The sequence below is a fragment of the Phragmites australis genome, chromosome 18 (genome assembly GCF_958298935.1).
Source record: "Phragmites australis chromosome 18, lpPhrAust1.1, whole genome shotgun sequence".
NCBI lineage: Eukaryota > Viridiplantae > Streptophyta > Magnoliopsida > Poales > Poaceae > Phragmites > Phragmites australis.
In genome coordinates this window covers 2,421,590-2,439,558 of record NC_084938.1, presented here as the reverse complement: position 1 = coordinate 2,439,558, position 17,969 = coordinate 2,421,590, and the positions used below count along the sequence as shown (strand labels likewise).

General features: G+C 43.5%; 1 protein-coding gene across 1 annotated transcript; it reads left to right on the top strand.

Moving 5' to 3' along the window:
* Positions 1–5,541: 5,541 nt before the first annotated feature.
* LOC133898306 (tryptophan decarboxylase 1-like) lies at positions 5,542–7,346 on the top strand. The gene has a single exon (XM_062338956.1). The coding sequence runs from the start codon at positions 5,688–5,690 to the stop codon at positions 7,233–7,235; it is 1,548 nt and encodes a 515-aa protein (XP_062194940.1). The 5' UTR covers positions 5,542–5,687; the 3' UTR covers positions 7,236–7,346.
* The last annotated feature ends 10,623 nt before the right edge of the window (positions 7,347–17,969 follow it).

Here is a 17,969-nt window from a genome sequence, read left to right as displayed (position 1 = left end):
ATGCATTTAAGCATAATCTGCTAGTTGCTATTTCTTGATGTATCTGATAGCTATCATATATGCTAATGTCAATGTTATAAGAAATTTTAATATATGGAATTTTTATGTAGGAATGGCACGCACAAAATCAAGTCGTCGCCCACGGATGTGCCCACCGGTACAAGACCCCTCCTCTGACCAGGATCCAGTCTTGGATGATGCTCGAGAGCAAAGCCAGAGTGCATACCTTAATTTGAATCAACTTGACACTGATGCTCCGGAGGGTCCGACCATGGATGATGTGCTCTTGTCTCCGACCACTGATGCTGCATCGATGGCTTAGTCATTTGAAGAACCGAGGTTTGGCTGAGGTCCCAACAAGATGCCTGAGGGAGGTTTTGTCATCACGTAAGTCGATTTAGCCGGGGAGCGCATAAAACCTTTGGATGTACTTAGGTCATTCAAGACAGCATGCAGGTGTCTCGTAAGTAACCATGTCACAATCACTTAGAACTTGGAGAGGAAAATTAGGTGACAAGTGAGCAGTTCCCGATAGCATCAAGGATTTTATGTGGGGCAAGTTGTCGGAAAGGTTCGAGTACCCTGAAGGATGGCTATAGTGAAGCATTAGGCCATAGTCATAATATGTAGAATTTTTAAGATTTTTATGGGTAAATTGTATAGAGATTATCACTTGAAGGGTCGAACACCAGACTGGGATGATTATCTGATGGTGAAAGATCTTTGGAATGATTTCGTGAAGTACAGGGATTCAGAGGAAACAAAAAAGATAATTGAAGCAAACAAGGCCAACTCTAACACGAACTTATACCCTCACAGAACCGGCTCGCACGGGTACATTAGGAAACTTGACGAGTGGGAGAAGATGGAAGAAGACGTAACTAAAAGCGGTGTCACACATGTGACGGCTGAATGGATTCCATGAGCAAAGAACTTCTTGTAGAGAATATTGATGAAATGATGTCCATTCTAAAAGATGAACTGCAAGAGGAGAGACATATGATATACGCAAAAATAGCAGCAACTATATAGCAAGCCAAGGAGCAAGCGAGGCATGAGTAGTTAGTCAGTGCAGATAATGCTTTGTTCATGAGCCCTGGTGGTCCCCTGAGTAGCTGCGTATCCACGGGGCTTCCAGGAGAATCCATAATCCGTCACCCCGTGGACGACATCACAAAAAGCAAACCATGCAATCTTGTCATGCCCACCTTGGGTGTTCTCACCATAGTGGCTGGGGGTCTGGCTGAGCAATGGGTGGAAGGGACTCTCTTCAACAGTTGTCTGATACCACCGAGATACGCTAGGGTACACGTGGACATTGTAATACATGCGTATCATAAAAGTAAGTTATATTACATTGGAGATGTGAGGAAACGAGGCTCTAAAACAACGTAGGCCATTACATCCTATGGCGTAAGCACGAGATATTGTTTGGCGAAGACACAAACGATTCTGGGTCTAGTTCGGAGTCATCGGACCCACCCAGAAGATCTCTGCCTCCTCTGTCGTCGCCTCTACAACCAACTAGAAGATCTCTACCTCCTTCGCTGTCACCTCCACAGCTACTCAGATGATCTCCGCCGCCACTGTCACCTCCACAGCCACCAAGAAGATCTCCAACCACTTCGCTGCCACCACCTATCCTGCTTCAGAAGCTGATAGCACCGGCACAATCTCAGAAGTCAATGTCATCTCAAAAATTGACATCGTCATAGTAGCGAGCAGAAGCTAAAAAGTGGCAGACAACATCTAAGAAACCAGCATCTCCTCTCCCTTATGATAAAAATGATGAGAAAATCAGAAGGAAAGTGAACATCGATGTCACTGCACACTTCAAACGTACTGAGCCAGAGAAGAGTGCTATCGATCTAGCAACGGTCACCAAGTTTCTTCAGACTTGACCAGACCTGTGGACCCACCGCTAAAATCTAACACAGCATGCATAATGGGTAAAAAATAACTATTAGAGACACATAAATATTAGCTCTAATAGCTGAGGAAGGGATTGATTTATTTTCATGAAGCGCTAGAACAACAGGAGGAATTAGAAAAAAATTTCTAATTGATGCCGGAATAACAAAAGAAACACTTCATGATGAGTCAAAGATTGAAAAAGCAAAAAATAGATGGTAATTTAAGCTTAGCGAACCATTGGTTGAGTCCCCGTTAGAGCTAACGACCTAAATGCGGATATTTCATTCGTGGTACTTGACACAGTCGAAGGCCAATATAGAAATGTTCGTGTTCCAATATAGACATTGCGATTTCCTCCATGGGGACGATGAAGTCTGGATTCATTTCAATGAAATGTATAAAATGTACCAGCAAGACACCCTCGATGTTCAACTCATAAGTTTGTGGACTCTATAAGTGTCTTATCATTATAGTTCATTGTATATATTCTTATACCATTAGACTGAATATCTTAACTTCTTGTGTATGTATAACGGAGATACATACATGCGGTCAAAAGGGCCTTACTGAAGTAGGATTCCTCGATCCAATGAAAGTAAACCAGACGATGGTCACCACCCAGCCACAAATAATCAAGGTTTATACACTTGATTTTATTCAAACGCACTAATTAAAGAGATACATATTTTTACCTTACAACTTTGGGTATGTGTTTACGTCTATATTTATTCTACTCTTTTTGAGCATCACGACGTTAGGCCTTAGGACTAATTACTTATGGTGGCATATGTGCAGTTTTCACTGGGCTCTTTTTGTCATCGAGACTGACTATAGCAGTATCATTGTCCTCGACGCGAAAAGAACTCCTGAAGCCGAACACCGATCCATCATAGACTTGTTATAAAAGTAAAGTAATCATTTCATTAATGCTTTAGTAAACTTTGAATTGATTGAATCTAAATCTAGTTACAGTCAATAATCACATACGTACAGGGTGTACATGCACTACATCAAGAGGAAAATACGTCACTTTCTATTCCGGAAGGAATGGAAAGTCATAACCAACTTTTCTTGTCGGATTCAGACCAAGAGCAATAATTTATGTGGCTACTATGTATGTGACTTCATGCATGGATGGACCGAAAACAATTTTAGTACCATTATCAAAGCTGAGGTAAGTGGTATATATATTGATGATTAATTTTCAGTCCCTACTCATGTTCAAATAGATTTATTTCTTAAATTCTAGTAATTACAGGATGTCGAGCTGGAAACAGGTATCCTCACACCGCAGAGAATCAACACAATTCTGAAACAACTCTGCGGGTTCATCAATGACCAAGTTATTCTAGAGTCTGGGTGGTACCATATTTTCAAATGGTGATGTTCACAAGCCATCCCTTCATCTAGCCCGTGGAGTTCGTTACCTGATTCTTCTCAAGGAAAAAAGCGTAGTTCAGGATCTTTGGTCAATAAGAAGAATTGAATGATATCCCTTCTTACCCTTTTGTTACATACTTGTGTTAATTATGAACTTTGCTGCAAACTTGTTCTAGTTATGAACTCTAGTCAATGACATGTGAAATAGCAGGGTTATGTATGTATGAATGAGATAAGATGTAAATGAATTGTGTATGTATGTGAGATTATATAAGTTGAGAAGATTATATGTGCATCAGAAACTTGAATTCATGTTTATCTTGTTGTACGTGACATTATTGGTGCTGTTACCAGCAACAGCTAGATTTTGTACTGGGGGAAGGACCATCAATGCTGGCTCATGACAGAAAGCCAGCACTGATACGGAGACTATCGGTACCAATTTTTATCACAAACCGGCACTGATAGTCTGAGTATCAGTGCTGGTTCCTTGTTATGGACCAGCACTAATACTCATTATTAATGTCGGTTGATAGTCTATAACTATGAGTATCGAGTAACCAGTGCCGGTTCAAAAACTGACACTAATGGTATTTTTGAGCCAGCACTGATGACCATTTCTATAGTAGTGTATAACCACTTGTCGTTCTAAAATCTAATATGAGTTCCGTCCTATATGTGAAAAGAACCCAATTTGAGGAATTCACCCTTGATTTTCATAAGGCCCGTCCAGAATTGGGAATCACCTGGTTTTTCTTCCACCTAAGTGAGTGCATTATTACCTAAGTATTTCTTGCTGAGTAACCTTTATTAAGCCCCATCCTCGTTTAGAAGCTTATAGAGCCATTTGCTGAGGAGGCAGTTATTTTGGATCGATAGATTGGTAATTTCTAATCCACCCTTGTCTTTTGGTTGGCATAAGATATTCCATCGCACAAGCCTCGCTAAAAGAATCTGGATCATATTTAGTCTAGTCTCTTCAACAACCCTCGAGGAATATCAAAGAAAAATATCATAAACATCAGAAAGCTACTTAAGACTAAATTTATGAGTACTAATTGGTCCCGTGCAGACACAAAGCTTACATTCCAATAACTCAATTTCTTTTCAAATCTCTCTTCTAATGTATTCTATAATTCAAACGATGTGAATAATGTCTATTTAATGAGTTAACAAGCAAGAGGACGTACATGTACATCTCTGCATGTTTGAATTTGGGCTTACAAATGCTTGGACACAATTAAATCTGTCTCTCGCTTGACTAGCTCGCTCGAGGTCGCAGGTCGTCACCATGCATGCGTGCGTACGTTCCCGGGCTACAGGGACATGAACGCATGCTATAACAGTTGCAGTCAGACTGGCTCTATCTCTAAAAGCCGACTAGATACATATACGTATGTATCGACATGTTCGATGATACATACGTATACGTATCTATCTGGCTATTTATAGCAGACATGCATGCATGTTAGTAACGTTTTTAGTGTGGTTGAGTCGCTAGTTCGCTGCGCGTACGCGTTATATGCATACGTTCGACCAAGTCGCTCTCAATGGATCAACGCGTCATCTGACTAAACCCACTGTCCCTTGACGTTGGTGTGCATGTAGAAAACGATCTGTAGATACACGAAATTATTTCGCGGTCCTTACCGGAGATGTTTGTGTCGCCCGGCGCGCGATTGCAGAGCTCGAGCGAAATCAACGTGTGGTTTTACTTGGCACAAAACCTGAAAAACCAAAAAATTCCTTTCGAAAATATTTTTCTCATAGCGACGCGATGAGCACAATTCAAGGTTAACAAATGTGTTTGACCACCGAAAACCGTCTGCCGGCAGTAACCGCTATAATTGCACAGTAATTTGGTGAAATTCAATGAAAATCGGATGAATTTCATCAAAATTTTGATTTTTTAAATTTTGAATTTAAGTTTGAACGAAAACCAATCTACTTATAAATACGGTGAGGATACAATCGCCAATGGTTACCGACGATGTTTGGAAGCCTGACACAATCTGGTTAGTGGCACGCACGTGTGAACGTGATGCCGATGCGCCTCATCCGCCTTGACTCCCAAACTCCGACGCAGCTGACTGCTTGAGTTGTGTTGCGCTGACAAGTCGCCGCTTCGGCCCGGCGAGCCTCTCACCAACCCTCCTTGTTTCGTTTGGCTCGCACGTACGACCCGTGCAACGCCCACTTCGCCACGCCACTTCCTCTATATAACCACCCATCCGAACTCCCAGCTTCTCATCACCAAGCTCCAGCAAGCAATCAAGCAACACCAAGCAGTCCAGCTAACTCTAGCTGCAGCTTCGTCCTTGTTCTCTAGAGCTTCGTTTCGGCTACAAATTAAGCACACCTCTGCACGTCTCAAACAAAGTCGTACGCCAGCCATGGGCAGCTTGGACACCAACCCTACCGCCTTCTCTGCCTTCGGCGACGAGGCCGGCTTCCAGCCCCTTAACCCCGAGGACGTCCGCTCCTACCTCCACAAGACCGTTGACTTCATCTCCGACTACTACAAGTCCATTGAGTCCATGCCCGTGCTCCCCGACGTCAAGCCAGGATACCTCCAGGACGAGCTCGGTGCCGCGCCGCCCAGTTACTCGGCGCCATTCGAAGTCACCATGAAGGAGCTCAAGACCTCTGTCGTCCCTGGCATGACGCACTGGGCCAGCCCCAACTTCTTTGCGTTCTTCCCATCGACGAACAGCGCTGCGGCTATCGCCGGTGACCTCATCGCCTCAGCGATGAACACCGTCGGGTTCACGTGGCAGGCGGCGCCGGCGGCCACCGAGATGGAGGTGCTCGCGCTCGACTGGCTCGCGCAGCTCCTGCGTCTGCCCACGAGCTTCATGAACCGCACAAGCGCCGGACGTGGCACCGGTGGCGGCGTCATCCTCGGGACGACCAGCGAGGCCATGCTCGTCACGCTTGTCGCAGCCCGTGATGCTGCTCTGCGTCGAAGCGGGTCTAACGGCGTGTCTGGGCTCCCGCGCCTGGCTGTGTATGCCGCCGACCAGACTCACTCCACGTTCTTCAAGGCATGCCGCCTTGCCGGTTTCGATCCTGCCAACATCCGGTCCATCCCCACTGGCCCGGAGACAGACTATGCTCTCAACCCGGCCAAGTTGTTGCAGATCATGCAGGCAGACGTCGACGCCGGCCTCGTGCCAACCTACATATGTGCGACCGTCGGCACCACATCGTCCAACGCTGTCGATCCTGTCGGAGCCATTGCTGATGTTGCCGCCCTGTTTAATGCATGGGTTCACATCGACGCTGCTTATGCCGGCAGCGCGTGCATCTGCCCTGAGTTCCGGCACCACCTGAATGGCGTGGAGCGCGTGGATTCCATCAGCATGAGCCCGCACAAGTGGCTGCTCACGTGCCTGGACTGCACCTGCCTGTGGGTGCGCGACACGAACCGGCTCACTGACTCGCTAGAGACCAACCCGGAGTACCTCAAGAACGACGCCAGCGAGTCCGGCACCGTCACTGACCTCAAGGACATGCAGGTCGGCGTTGGCCGCCGCTTCCGCGGGCTCAAGCTCTGGATGGTCATGCGCACCTACGGCGCCGCCAAGCTCCAGGAGCACATCCGGAGCGATGTCGCCATGGCCAAGATGTTCGAGGAGTCCGTGCGAGCCGACGACCGGTTCGAGGTCGTGGTGCCGAGGAACTTCGCGCTCGTCTGCTTCAGGATCAAGCCCCGCGGCGCCATGACGGAGGGGGACGCCGACGAGGCCAACCGCGACCTCATGGAGCGCCTGAACAGGACCGGGAAGGCTTACCTGGCACACACGGTGGTCGGCGGTAAGTTGGTGCTGCGGTTCGCGGTGGGGTCATCACTGCAGGAGGAGAGGCACGTCCGGAGCGCGTGGGAGCTCATCAAGAAGACGACCGCTGAGATCATGAAGGGACAGATTGATGCAGAGTAGTATATATGTGTAGCGTATATAGCGGATGCACGAGTATTTTTGTATTGCGATGCATGTTCGATTCATTTTGTTTTGCCGAAAGTGAATAAAGTAATTAAAGCCAATTTTTCATACCATTATAGAAGAACAGGTTATGTTTTACTCGACAGTGTTGTAGTCACTACCAGAAAATGGGAAAACTGCCCGATCTCCCATTTTCTGGCAGTAAGTTCTCTCCGATCTTTCACACAACACACGTGTTTGTTGGAGAAAAACCCACTCCATACATTAAGTCCGGAGTTTAAAAACTTGATCTGCTATACATGCCAGGCTTACGACGGAATATTTAATTTTTTATTACTGTATCAGAGTGACAATTTTCCGTTAAGTCTGATAAATAGAGGTCATAAGTATAAACTGTAGGTCAAATAGTAAATTTGCTACTTACCAAATAACAAAGTGACAAAACATCAAATGACATGCTTATGACTCAGCTATGTGCACCACAACTCCTTTCACACGCAACATGCGGCTGACCAGGCCCGTGAAGTCGAATGCAACCAAACTACTCACTCCATGCTTACCATGTAACATCAAACATGAGAAAAAATGACAGTCGACAAAATTAATTCTAACATTTCGGTGTTTCATTTAGCAAAGTTTACTCCGAGCTGTTTACAACATTCCAACAATTACAAAGTTTACAACAAATTGAGCTGTCTTGTTTTATTATCTCCCTAGTCATGGTACTACTATTGAAATGGTTATCGGTGCCGGCTCAAAAACGTCATCAGTGACGATTTTTAAACCAGCACTAATTATTCGGTACTAATAATCCATAATTATCAGTGCAGGTTCCTAACAGAGAACCAGTATCGATATTGACACTATCAGTGCCGGTTCTTACTACCAACCGGTACTAATACATATAACAGGGTTGAAAAAAGCTTGCATGATCGACCAATAAGTGTTAATCTTAATGCGATGAATGAGCCACACAGTGCTGAACGAAGCACCGCTGCTAAAACATAGCAACAATAAGGATATGGAAAACACGAAAAATCAATTTTCATATCTGAAAGAAGATGGAGGAGCAAGTCTTTGCATATTCAAAGTTCGAAGCTGAATTCACCATAGAAAAGTATAAAGATCCATTCTAAATGTTAGTTCTATCAAGGGTGTTCTTCGATTCTGCATGGCAAAAGCTTAGAGAAGATAAAAGTGTTCAGATTCAATTTCAGACTTGATCGACCAAGGATAACAAAATGTACATCAATCCAAAATTCCTCATCCAGGCTGTCCCACCTACTTTCAATTCCATTGGTTTTGGGATCTGGAAGTACATTATGGAAAGGGAAAGAAGAACATAGGAAACATGCACACGGTACTAATCATGCAGCCAAAAAAGAGCAAGAAAGGAGAGGACCTTTTGCAGGGACTGGACACAGCGAGAGCAGCCAGTGTTGGAGGTCTTGCAGCAGCTCTTCTCCAGCTCCTTCACCGCGGCAGTTGGCATGGAGTTCTTGGAATATGGAAAAATGACACTTGATTGTATCAGACTCAACTAAATAATGTATCGAGAAAGCATGATCCAAGAACTCATTTGTTTTATCAACCCATTCATTTGATGGCCTACCACGCTTCCAACCACTATATATCCACCCACGATCTGCCATCAATTATATTTATCTGTATATTTATTATACAATTGTGGAGTTAGGTTATAATCATAAAAAATAAATCAATGTATATCAAACAAGGAGTACACTAAAAGACTTTTACAACTCAAGCAACATGGGCAAAGCATCGTTCATTTCAGTTCAAGAATAAACTGTAGTTCAGAAAACAAAGCAAACAAACATATGATATACAAATTAGTTCAACCTCAATGATGAAATTAAGATATTTTATTTCAGTTCAAGCATAAACCATCATCATGAAGTATAAGTAGTGACTTAAATATGCCAAAACAATCTCCAAAACAATCTTATAAGTTTCTGCCTATAATTCTGAAAACATGTGATCTCGTACCACCTCTTAACTTATTATAGTACTGTTTCGTCTACTTCAAGGATCAATCTTCAGAATGGCATAATATCACAATAATAGCAGACAGAGAGCAACAAATCCAGCCTACAAACTGAAATGAAGATCCAATCTACCGGTCAGCACAATCCTCAAACATAAGTGCTCATAAATGAAGATATATGTGAGGAACCATCTAAATAGTATTTGAGCTAATTATTAAGACGATCATTTTCCATAACCACACCCACAATGATTAACCGGAATACCATTCCGGTAGTCCCGTCATGTGTTTACTTCCAGAATTAGAACGCACGCCTTTAAAACAAGCACATTATCACAAGACATAATAAAGAGTGAGTAATTAAATTAAGTTATAAGCTTTTAAGTAGATTAAACTTTACAACAAAATACATAACTTGAACATTTGCTAGAATAGCTACGCAGCGAAATAAGTTACATGACGACAAAGGATGGGTAGCGCCATTTGCCCTAAGGCTCCACCCCAAAATAACAACACACGAGTAGAATGACACTACTCTTGTCCGTCACCAACATCGGCAGGTATAAAGTAGCCAAATACTAAATCTTCCTCACTTGAAAAGCAAACAAAGCACGTGAGTACGAAGGTACTCGCAAGACTTAATCCATAATGAGAACTTATAAATAGTTCGACTCCAAGGAGAATACATATGGGTAATTAGCAAGGACTTAGCTACAAAACTTAAGTAACTTCATGTGCAAAAGTGATTTGGACACAAGTGTAAGCATCTACACCTAACAAAAATACCCTTGCATCTTGAGATCATCAAAAAAACAAAGTTGTAACTGGTACCATATCAACTCTTCATCAATATCACGAGCTATGTCCCAATATTCCATCACAACATCCCAATAACAAAACTCTATGATTGATACGGATGGACAATAGCGTGCTCATGACTGATAGTGTGGCAATTCGAATTGTTCTTACACCCTACAGGGGTACATCTTTACCCACATGACACGAGGACCATTCGGCTTGTGCCACCTGCTAAAATGCACATAAGGGGGTACCTGTGTCAACTTTTCCAATTGAGGCTCGACCATTTGAACATGCGCCTATATGTGCAGAGGTCCACTAGGGCTACTCCCGGAGCACCCTAGTTACGCTTAAAGGTGTAGAGGTACCTAGAATTATCCCTCGAGTAAACTAGATATCTCTACAAGCCAATTATGTCCATAATACCTTTCCAACATTACCTCTATAACCTATTATGCCCACGACACCATAGCCACAAGCCAAAAGGTCATAGCTATAAAAGGTATTTAGTTTATCTTACCATTATATCGACACGTGGTAAGTACAGAAAGTGCTAGAGCTAACATCAACAATGAACGGTGCTTAATTGATTCAAGCGGGCCTATAACATTCAAGACTCCCTTCTTGAGCCATCCCTATTGCCTGCCTGAATCTCGTCTCATCCTCATTGACTTACACATCCCATCATCATCATCTTTGAGAACAAAAATGTAACCTAAGCTCATGAACGATGGTTGAACCACTGCTCGACTTCTACTGACGACCTAAGCCTTGCTAAGCATAACATATTAATTTTAAGTTAGACCATTGAGTGCTATACCAAAGGTTATAATGGATCAAAGGACAACAATACACAGGAAGGGTAATACAACAATTAGGATCTACTCCCAAAAAAGCGACATCGACTAACTATCATGCATGACATACATATAGCATATTTTACCAAATTAAAGACAACATATGAGTAATGGGTGCAACATGCTTAGATGTGCTTTGTTGATCATCTTCACAAGCAAGGAAAACAATTTCTAGATCGCCCTCGATCACACCCGCGTACACTTCGGTCCTTCGTTCACTACGAAGGACGTATGCAATGATGAGCATGAAAGAGATGCTATAAAAATGCTACAAAATTTTAATGGGAATTTGGTAATGAACATTATGCAGGAAGAAACACTCGAATTGAAGCACACATGCTTATGGTATAAATGATTTATTTAAGGGCTATAAAAAAGAACAGTAACTAAACTAGATATCAAGATTAAATGAACTACAATAATTTAAACAACACTTTAATACCAAAGCATATTTTTCCTACATAGCACTCATCAAAACTTGAATTGTCCAAGTGGTTTCATAATTTTAATGCATGGTACTAATTAACCGTGGTTTAATTAAGATTTAATACATTTAATTAATTGATTAATTATAAAAAGTATTTTCTTGAGTTATAAATTTTTAAACATGTAGTTAAACTCATCCAAAGCTAACACAACTAGTTTCATTATTTTTGGACTTAGTATGAATTAATTATAAAATCTATAAGCCATCAACAAAGTAAACAAAAAAGTAAAATATCTGATAAACATTACAATCCGGATTCCCTGGGTTGAACTCGGACCCTCCAGGTTCCAGAGTCTCCGTGTGAACCTTCGGGTGGGGGTCCTCTAGTATTTTTGGTTAGAATCACCTAGAACCTCTAGGTTGAACTCAGACTATTTGGGTTCCGAAGTCTCCGGGTGAATCTCCAGGTGGTGGTCCTCGGGCATTTTTGCCGTTGTTTGCGGGTGAATCTCCGAATTGAATATATTACTGTTGTTTGCAGGGAGAAAACGACTACCAAATTCTAACTATGCTCTAGGATATAGCCAGAAAACATGACAATCCTGTAGGATAACCTACACATAAGTGACAAGTATCCTCTTTACTCATCACATATATGTCACTTATATCTTAATATAAGTGACATATATGTATTAACCTATCCCTTATATTTTAACATAAGTGACAGGTAATTAGGTTACCCGTCACTTATGTCTTTCTCCCTAACACATAAAAGACGTACGTTAGTGATGGGTTACGGTTACGATCCGTCACCTATAATTTCATTGGTGACAGGTCCTAACCCATCACCCATGATCTTTTTCACATGGTGTGACAGCAGCACTGAGACAAAGCTGATGTCGACGATGGAAGTTCAAGCAAATATATGTCAGACAAATGTTTCCCCTCTCCCAGTTGGTGTACATGCAACACAATTGGCCTCGGAAAAATTGATGATTTGCCACCAAAAACATGAGCCACTTTGATTACTGTCGGTGTATCAAATAAAGGGATACCTCGGCTAACAGGCCCCACGAGGGTGCAAACAGCTAGGGGAACATCTCCTAAAAACTCTAATTGATCATTGAGCTACCTGACCAGTGCAATGCCTCCAGCGACCAATTTCGCTACGCATTCACACAAACCCACGACCAGCCCTTGGTCGCGGGACTGGATTGGACACTCGCACGGACGCTTCTCTTCACTAGGCACATGCCCCGACGGATAAGATCATGGACGATGTATGGGGCGTTGTCCCATCCCGTAGCATTAAAGGTTACAAAGTGAGATTCTACAGGCCGGCGCAACGCCGCATGATAGATGAGATGTTGTCAGCCATCCGGCAGGGCAAGTGGATGGAGATGGTGCAGAGAGGCAAGTGGACGGGGACGACGCTAAGAGGCAAGCGGGTGGGGATGGTGCAGAAGGGCACTGTTCCGTCCCGTCGCATTAAATACAGCACGATAAGGCTCTACAGGCTAAGCAAAGACGATGCGTAACATCACGATATACAATGCTGTCAGAGCAAGTTGCATGTCTGGTACTTCATAATGATGATTTGAGTTAGATATTAGAATAAGCAGATGCCATCTGTGTAAAACCCGCATGTAAGTTCTCCCTCTCCCTACTATATAAAGGGATAAAGACCCCGCCTGTAACCAAGAGATCAATTCTGGCAAACTGCTACAGTACCGTTGTAACCAAGTGAGATCTATAACACAAAACATATGACGTAGGGTTGTTATCCTCCAGGAGACCCGAACCTATATAACCCATGGTGTCTCCGCATCCTTCATCTACACACAGACACACTCGGTCCTTGAAACACCGTTCACGCATCCACTATCCGACATACCCCGAAATCACTGTCAGGAATTTACCCTCGACAATTACAATGCCATCAAAGCTAATAACAAATAGACCCTCTGAGTTTATGACCATAGGTCAGTGACAAATAAGTGAAGCCCATTTTTAGCGGTGGAAAATCGTCAATTGGTCCATTTGCCTTAGAAAAAAAAATTCTCCATACAAGCAAGAACACAACGCATGGATCTTACCCTCAATGTTGCAGAAGCTTGGAGTGGCGGACAGCAGCAGCAAACAGCGAGCCCGACAGTCACCACAAAAGGCCCAAACACCACTACCCTACACACTCATGGCTCATGGATCTGAAAGGGTTTTGGGTGGCGGAGGTGCGGCAACGGCCAATTGGTGCGGCAGAGGTGCGGCAGCGGTCAATTGGTGTGGCAGCAGTACTGGTGGTGGCAGATTTGATGTGGCGGCAGTGAGGTGCTCGGTGGTGGCTTGCTGTGGTGGCAGAAGAGCTCATGGTGAGGACTGGTTGCGGCGGCGATGAAGACTGCTGTGAATGGGAACGAGAGATAATTCCCTTCGCGCGCCTGACGCTCCGACCGCGCTCTTTCATTTTTCGTCTGCGTGTCAGGTCTCTCTGTCGCGTGGGCTAGTCGGAAGCATCGAGCACCCGTCCCGCACCAGGCCTGTTTCAAGCATGCGCAAGGGGGCGCCCTTGACGGTAGAACAACATCCCGATCGGTGTTCTACGCCGGTCAGGGTAGGTTTCGCGTTTACTGACGTGAATCCGCTAACCGCAAGGAGTAGCCCATACCGTCATGGAATAGTTGATTTGGGGTAGATTTTTTTTAACATCATTGATTCAAGCGAGAAATTCTACCATGTACTACAAAATTGGAAATAAGAAAGAATAGCTCGTGCAAATGCACACCAGAATTAATTTGGAAATACGGTTGGATCTGTTCTACATCTCTAATTACAAATGATTGAAAACACAAATTTATTTGGAATTCTCCACAAGATTCGAAGGCCAACAACAGAAATATAGTTGTATTTCTTGTGCAGTTCTAAAAGTTCCATTTAACCTGCATCATATAGATTCATCCCTTGAAGTTTGATAGTTGATGCTTGTATGTTTTAGTTACTTACACGTAACAAGTCTTATCTCCAGCTAATGCATGCTGGCCAATATTTAGATCGTTCTCCCTATCTCCATCTACCTATGTAACAGAAGGGGGCCCTGAGCAATCGCTCTTTTCACTCCCCCTTATGGACGGGCCTGGCTGCTCCCCACCGGCATCACAACCGCCTAGGGTTCCATGTATCCAAAACGGAAAGGAAAGAAAGATCAAAGGAAATGGGAAGGGAAGGAGAACTGGGAACAATTTACCTTGGTTGGAGATCTTGCACCATGTGCAGAGGTTGCCAGTGCCGCCGCTTGTTGTACTTGAAGTCGTCGTCACCTTCTCCGCCTCACATGAAATGAGATCTAGACGAGCAATCAATGTCGGTTGCGATCTGCTTCAGTGCAGCCCTAAATCCACGCAACATATTCTAAAAAGGAAGAGGGCAAAATAGTCTTTTCACATGGCCTACGATAATAAAAGAAAATAAAATTAATTAAAAATTTATAATGGCAAGGAAATCAAGAGGCATTCTTTGGAGTGGCAAATGTGCGAAATCAATATTTAGGATGGTAAATCTGTGAAGTTGCACTCCATACACGTGAAAGATGGAGCTAGGACGATAAATCTTATCACGAACATTTCCAGAAGCACCAACAACTCAACTCATATTGATTTCAAGGAACTCTTTGGCACAACTCAACTGATATTGATTTCAAGGAACTCTTTGGCACATATACAATCACGAGAAACACAAGTGGCGGAGTGATGCTAGGGTTGAAAATGGTAACAGAAATTCCCGATTTATCGGGGACCGTTTTCAAAAACTGCCAACCGTTTGGGTCAGTATCAGTATAGTCGAAAGAATGATGTCAGGCCAGCACAAGAAGTCAGACTAAACAACCCATTCGACGCTCGGTATGAGTATAGGAATAGGTAAAAAGGTCCCAAAAATGGTAGCAGAATCGGTTTGGACCACTACCGACCGTTTGGTCGGTTTTCTGATTTGAGCCAGAATTTACCGACTTGGTCTCTCGGTAATTGCCGAACATTTCTCATACCGTCAGCCAGATGTGGATGCCCATCTCAACCCAAGGCCCACCAGTTTGGCTAATTCACTAACCCTAGTGCCACCCGCCCCCTGCTTCAGTGCGATGGTGCCTCCTCGACCTCGTCCTCAACTCCTCTTGTCCGCCTGTCCCTATCCTCCAGCCGCTGCCACCCCTGCCTCCTCCACCCGGTGTTGGCTCGCCGTCCCTTGCCTCCTTGTGCCGCCGCACCGAGCCTCCTCCCACCGCCACCCCTTCCTCCACTTCCCGTCACCGGCCCACCACCTCGCCGCCCCTTGCCTCCTCTAGCCACTACACCCTTCCTCCTCCCGCCATAGCCCCTTCCTCCACCTCCCATCACCGGCCCGCCACCCCTTCCTCCTCTACCCACCGCCGCTTCCTCTTTGTCCTCCACCTGCCACTGCCCCTGCCTCCTCCACCCACTGCCAGCCTATCGCCCCTGCCTCCTCGACCCATCGCTGCCTCCTCTTGGTCCTCCAGTCATCACAGCCCCTACCTCCTCCACCCGCTATTCGGATCATAGCCCCCTTCCTCCTTCCTCCACCACCACCTACCTCCTCCATCCGCCCCTACCCCTGCCTCCTCTGACAAGATGACACCGCCTACCAGAGACAAGCCTTCCTGATAGCGCATGCTCATGGAGCCGCCCCCTCCTCGTGATGCTACTGCCTCTCAGAGCTCGCTTATTGGTAATGCTCAATTACAAGCTCTCACTTATTGGTAATGCATGTACGTTGTTGAGTTTAGAGATGAACCTATACTTTGTTGATGTGCTCCTTTGTGTAAATTGGTATAGAGATGAACATGTACTTTGTTGATTTGCTATTCTGATATGCCGTAAGTTTTGCGCCAGTGATGACATTGCCAAGGATCCAACACTGTTTTACCTCCTTAGATGTGTCTTAGGTCCATCACTTTACACATGTTATGTGCTAGTGTGCTATTAATGGACATTAAGTGAGCTATTGTTCCTTTTGTTGGTAATATTTTGGCCAAGCTTTTGGTATTTATGCTGTATATATTTCAATTGCTTGATATGGTAGTTGTTTTCATGTTTTTAATGACTGTATTAGTATGTGAATCCCATATTTCTAAATGATGGCTAGCCATTGCATGTGTGGCAAAGAGCAAACTATTTTCGGATCATTAATAAATATGAGATTCCTTCTTTTTTACAACGAATGGATGCTCAAGTTTTTTTTTTAGATGAGTACTACTGGTACTTGAGGATATGAGAGTGTGAGATGATAACCCTGCATTGCTACTTATCAACTTATGCACTTTTTTTATAGAACAATGAGAAGCAAAATATGAATGAATGGATGATGTGAAATTGATCATTTCATTTTGTTTGATAGGAACTCAGAATAAAGTGGTGTCAGCTGCAAGTGCAAGTGAAAGTACAAGTGCAGCATCATCTTCTTCAGCTAAGAGGCTATTAGAAATAGTACCAAGTGGAAGTGGAACATTGGGTGCTAGTGCAAGTGCTGATGATATCATTGATGTGGACCATGCAGATGATGGAAACCTCCTTTAAAACAGCAAAATAAGAGCACATCGGATATATAGCAGTATTTCAACAAGTACACAATGACAGTGGAGGAGAATGACAAGTAGGTTGAGCAGTTATGGGCACAATGCAAGTTCAAAGGGTGTAATAACAAAACCAGCAAAGTGAGAGCTGAGAGCAACCGAGGAACAACTGGGTTTTGGAGTCATCTAAAGCATTATCACAGTATTATTAAAGGCCAGCAACAACTCCAATCAGAAACTAATCATGAGAAAGGTATGACAGTTGTTGAACCATACAAGTATGATCAAGAAGCCAGTTTGAGGAAGTTATACATTGCAATAATCATGCATGAGTATCCTTTCAACATAGTTGAAAATGAATACTTTGTTGAGTTTATAAAATCCATGCGCCCTAGCTTTCCTATCAAGTCTCATATCACTGTTAGAAAGGATATAATGGACATCTATTTGCAAGAAAAGGATAATATGTATGCATATTTTAAAACCCTTCAATTCCGATTGAGTGCAACTATGGATATGTGGACATCAAATCGGAACAGGGTTATATGTGTGTCATTGTTCATTGGGTAGATGATGATTGGCATATTCAGAAGAGAATTATCAATTTCTTCCATGTGACAGGACGACATACTGGTGAAAATATGTCTCATACCTTAAGTTCATGTATGTTAAAATGGAACATTGAGAAGAAAATATTTTCTTTGACTTTAGACAATGCTGCTGCAAATGAAGTTGCTGTTAAAGATGTCATCTTAGGACTCAAGAAGCATAGTCTATTAATCTGTGATGGTCTATTTTTTCATGTGATATGTGCTTATCACATTCTTAATTTGGTTGCTAAAGATGGTATGAGTGCGATTGCATCTTCAATTTAGAATATTAGAGAATTTGTAGTGGTTGTGAAGGGTTCTCCATTGCAGTGGGAGGAGTTTCTAAAGTCTGCTACTGAGTGTGGATTGGACACAAAGTTAGGCCTCTCACTTGATGTTTCTACAAGGTGGAATTCAACGTATACCATGTTGAGGAATGCCTTATATTATAGGGTTTCTTTTGAGAGGCTCATGTC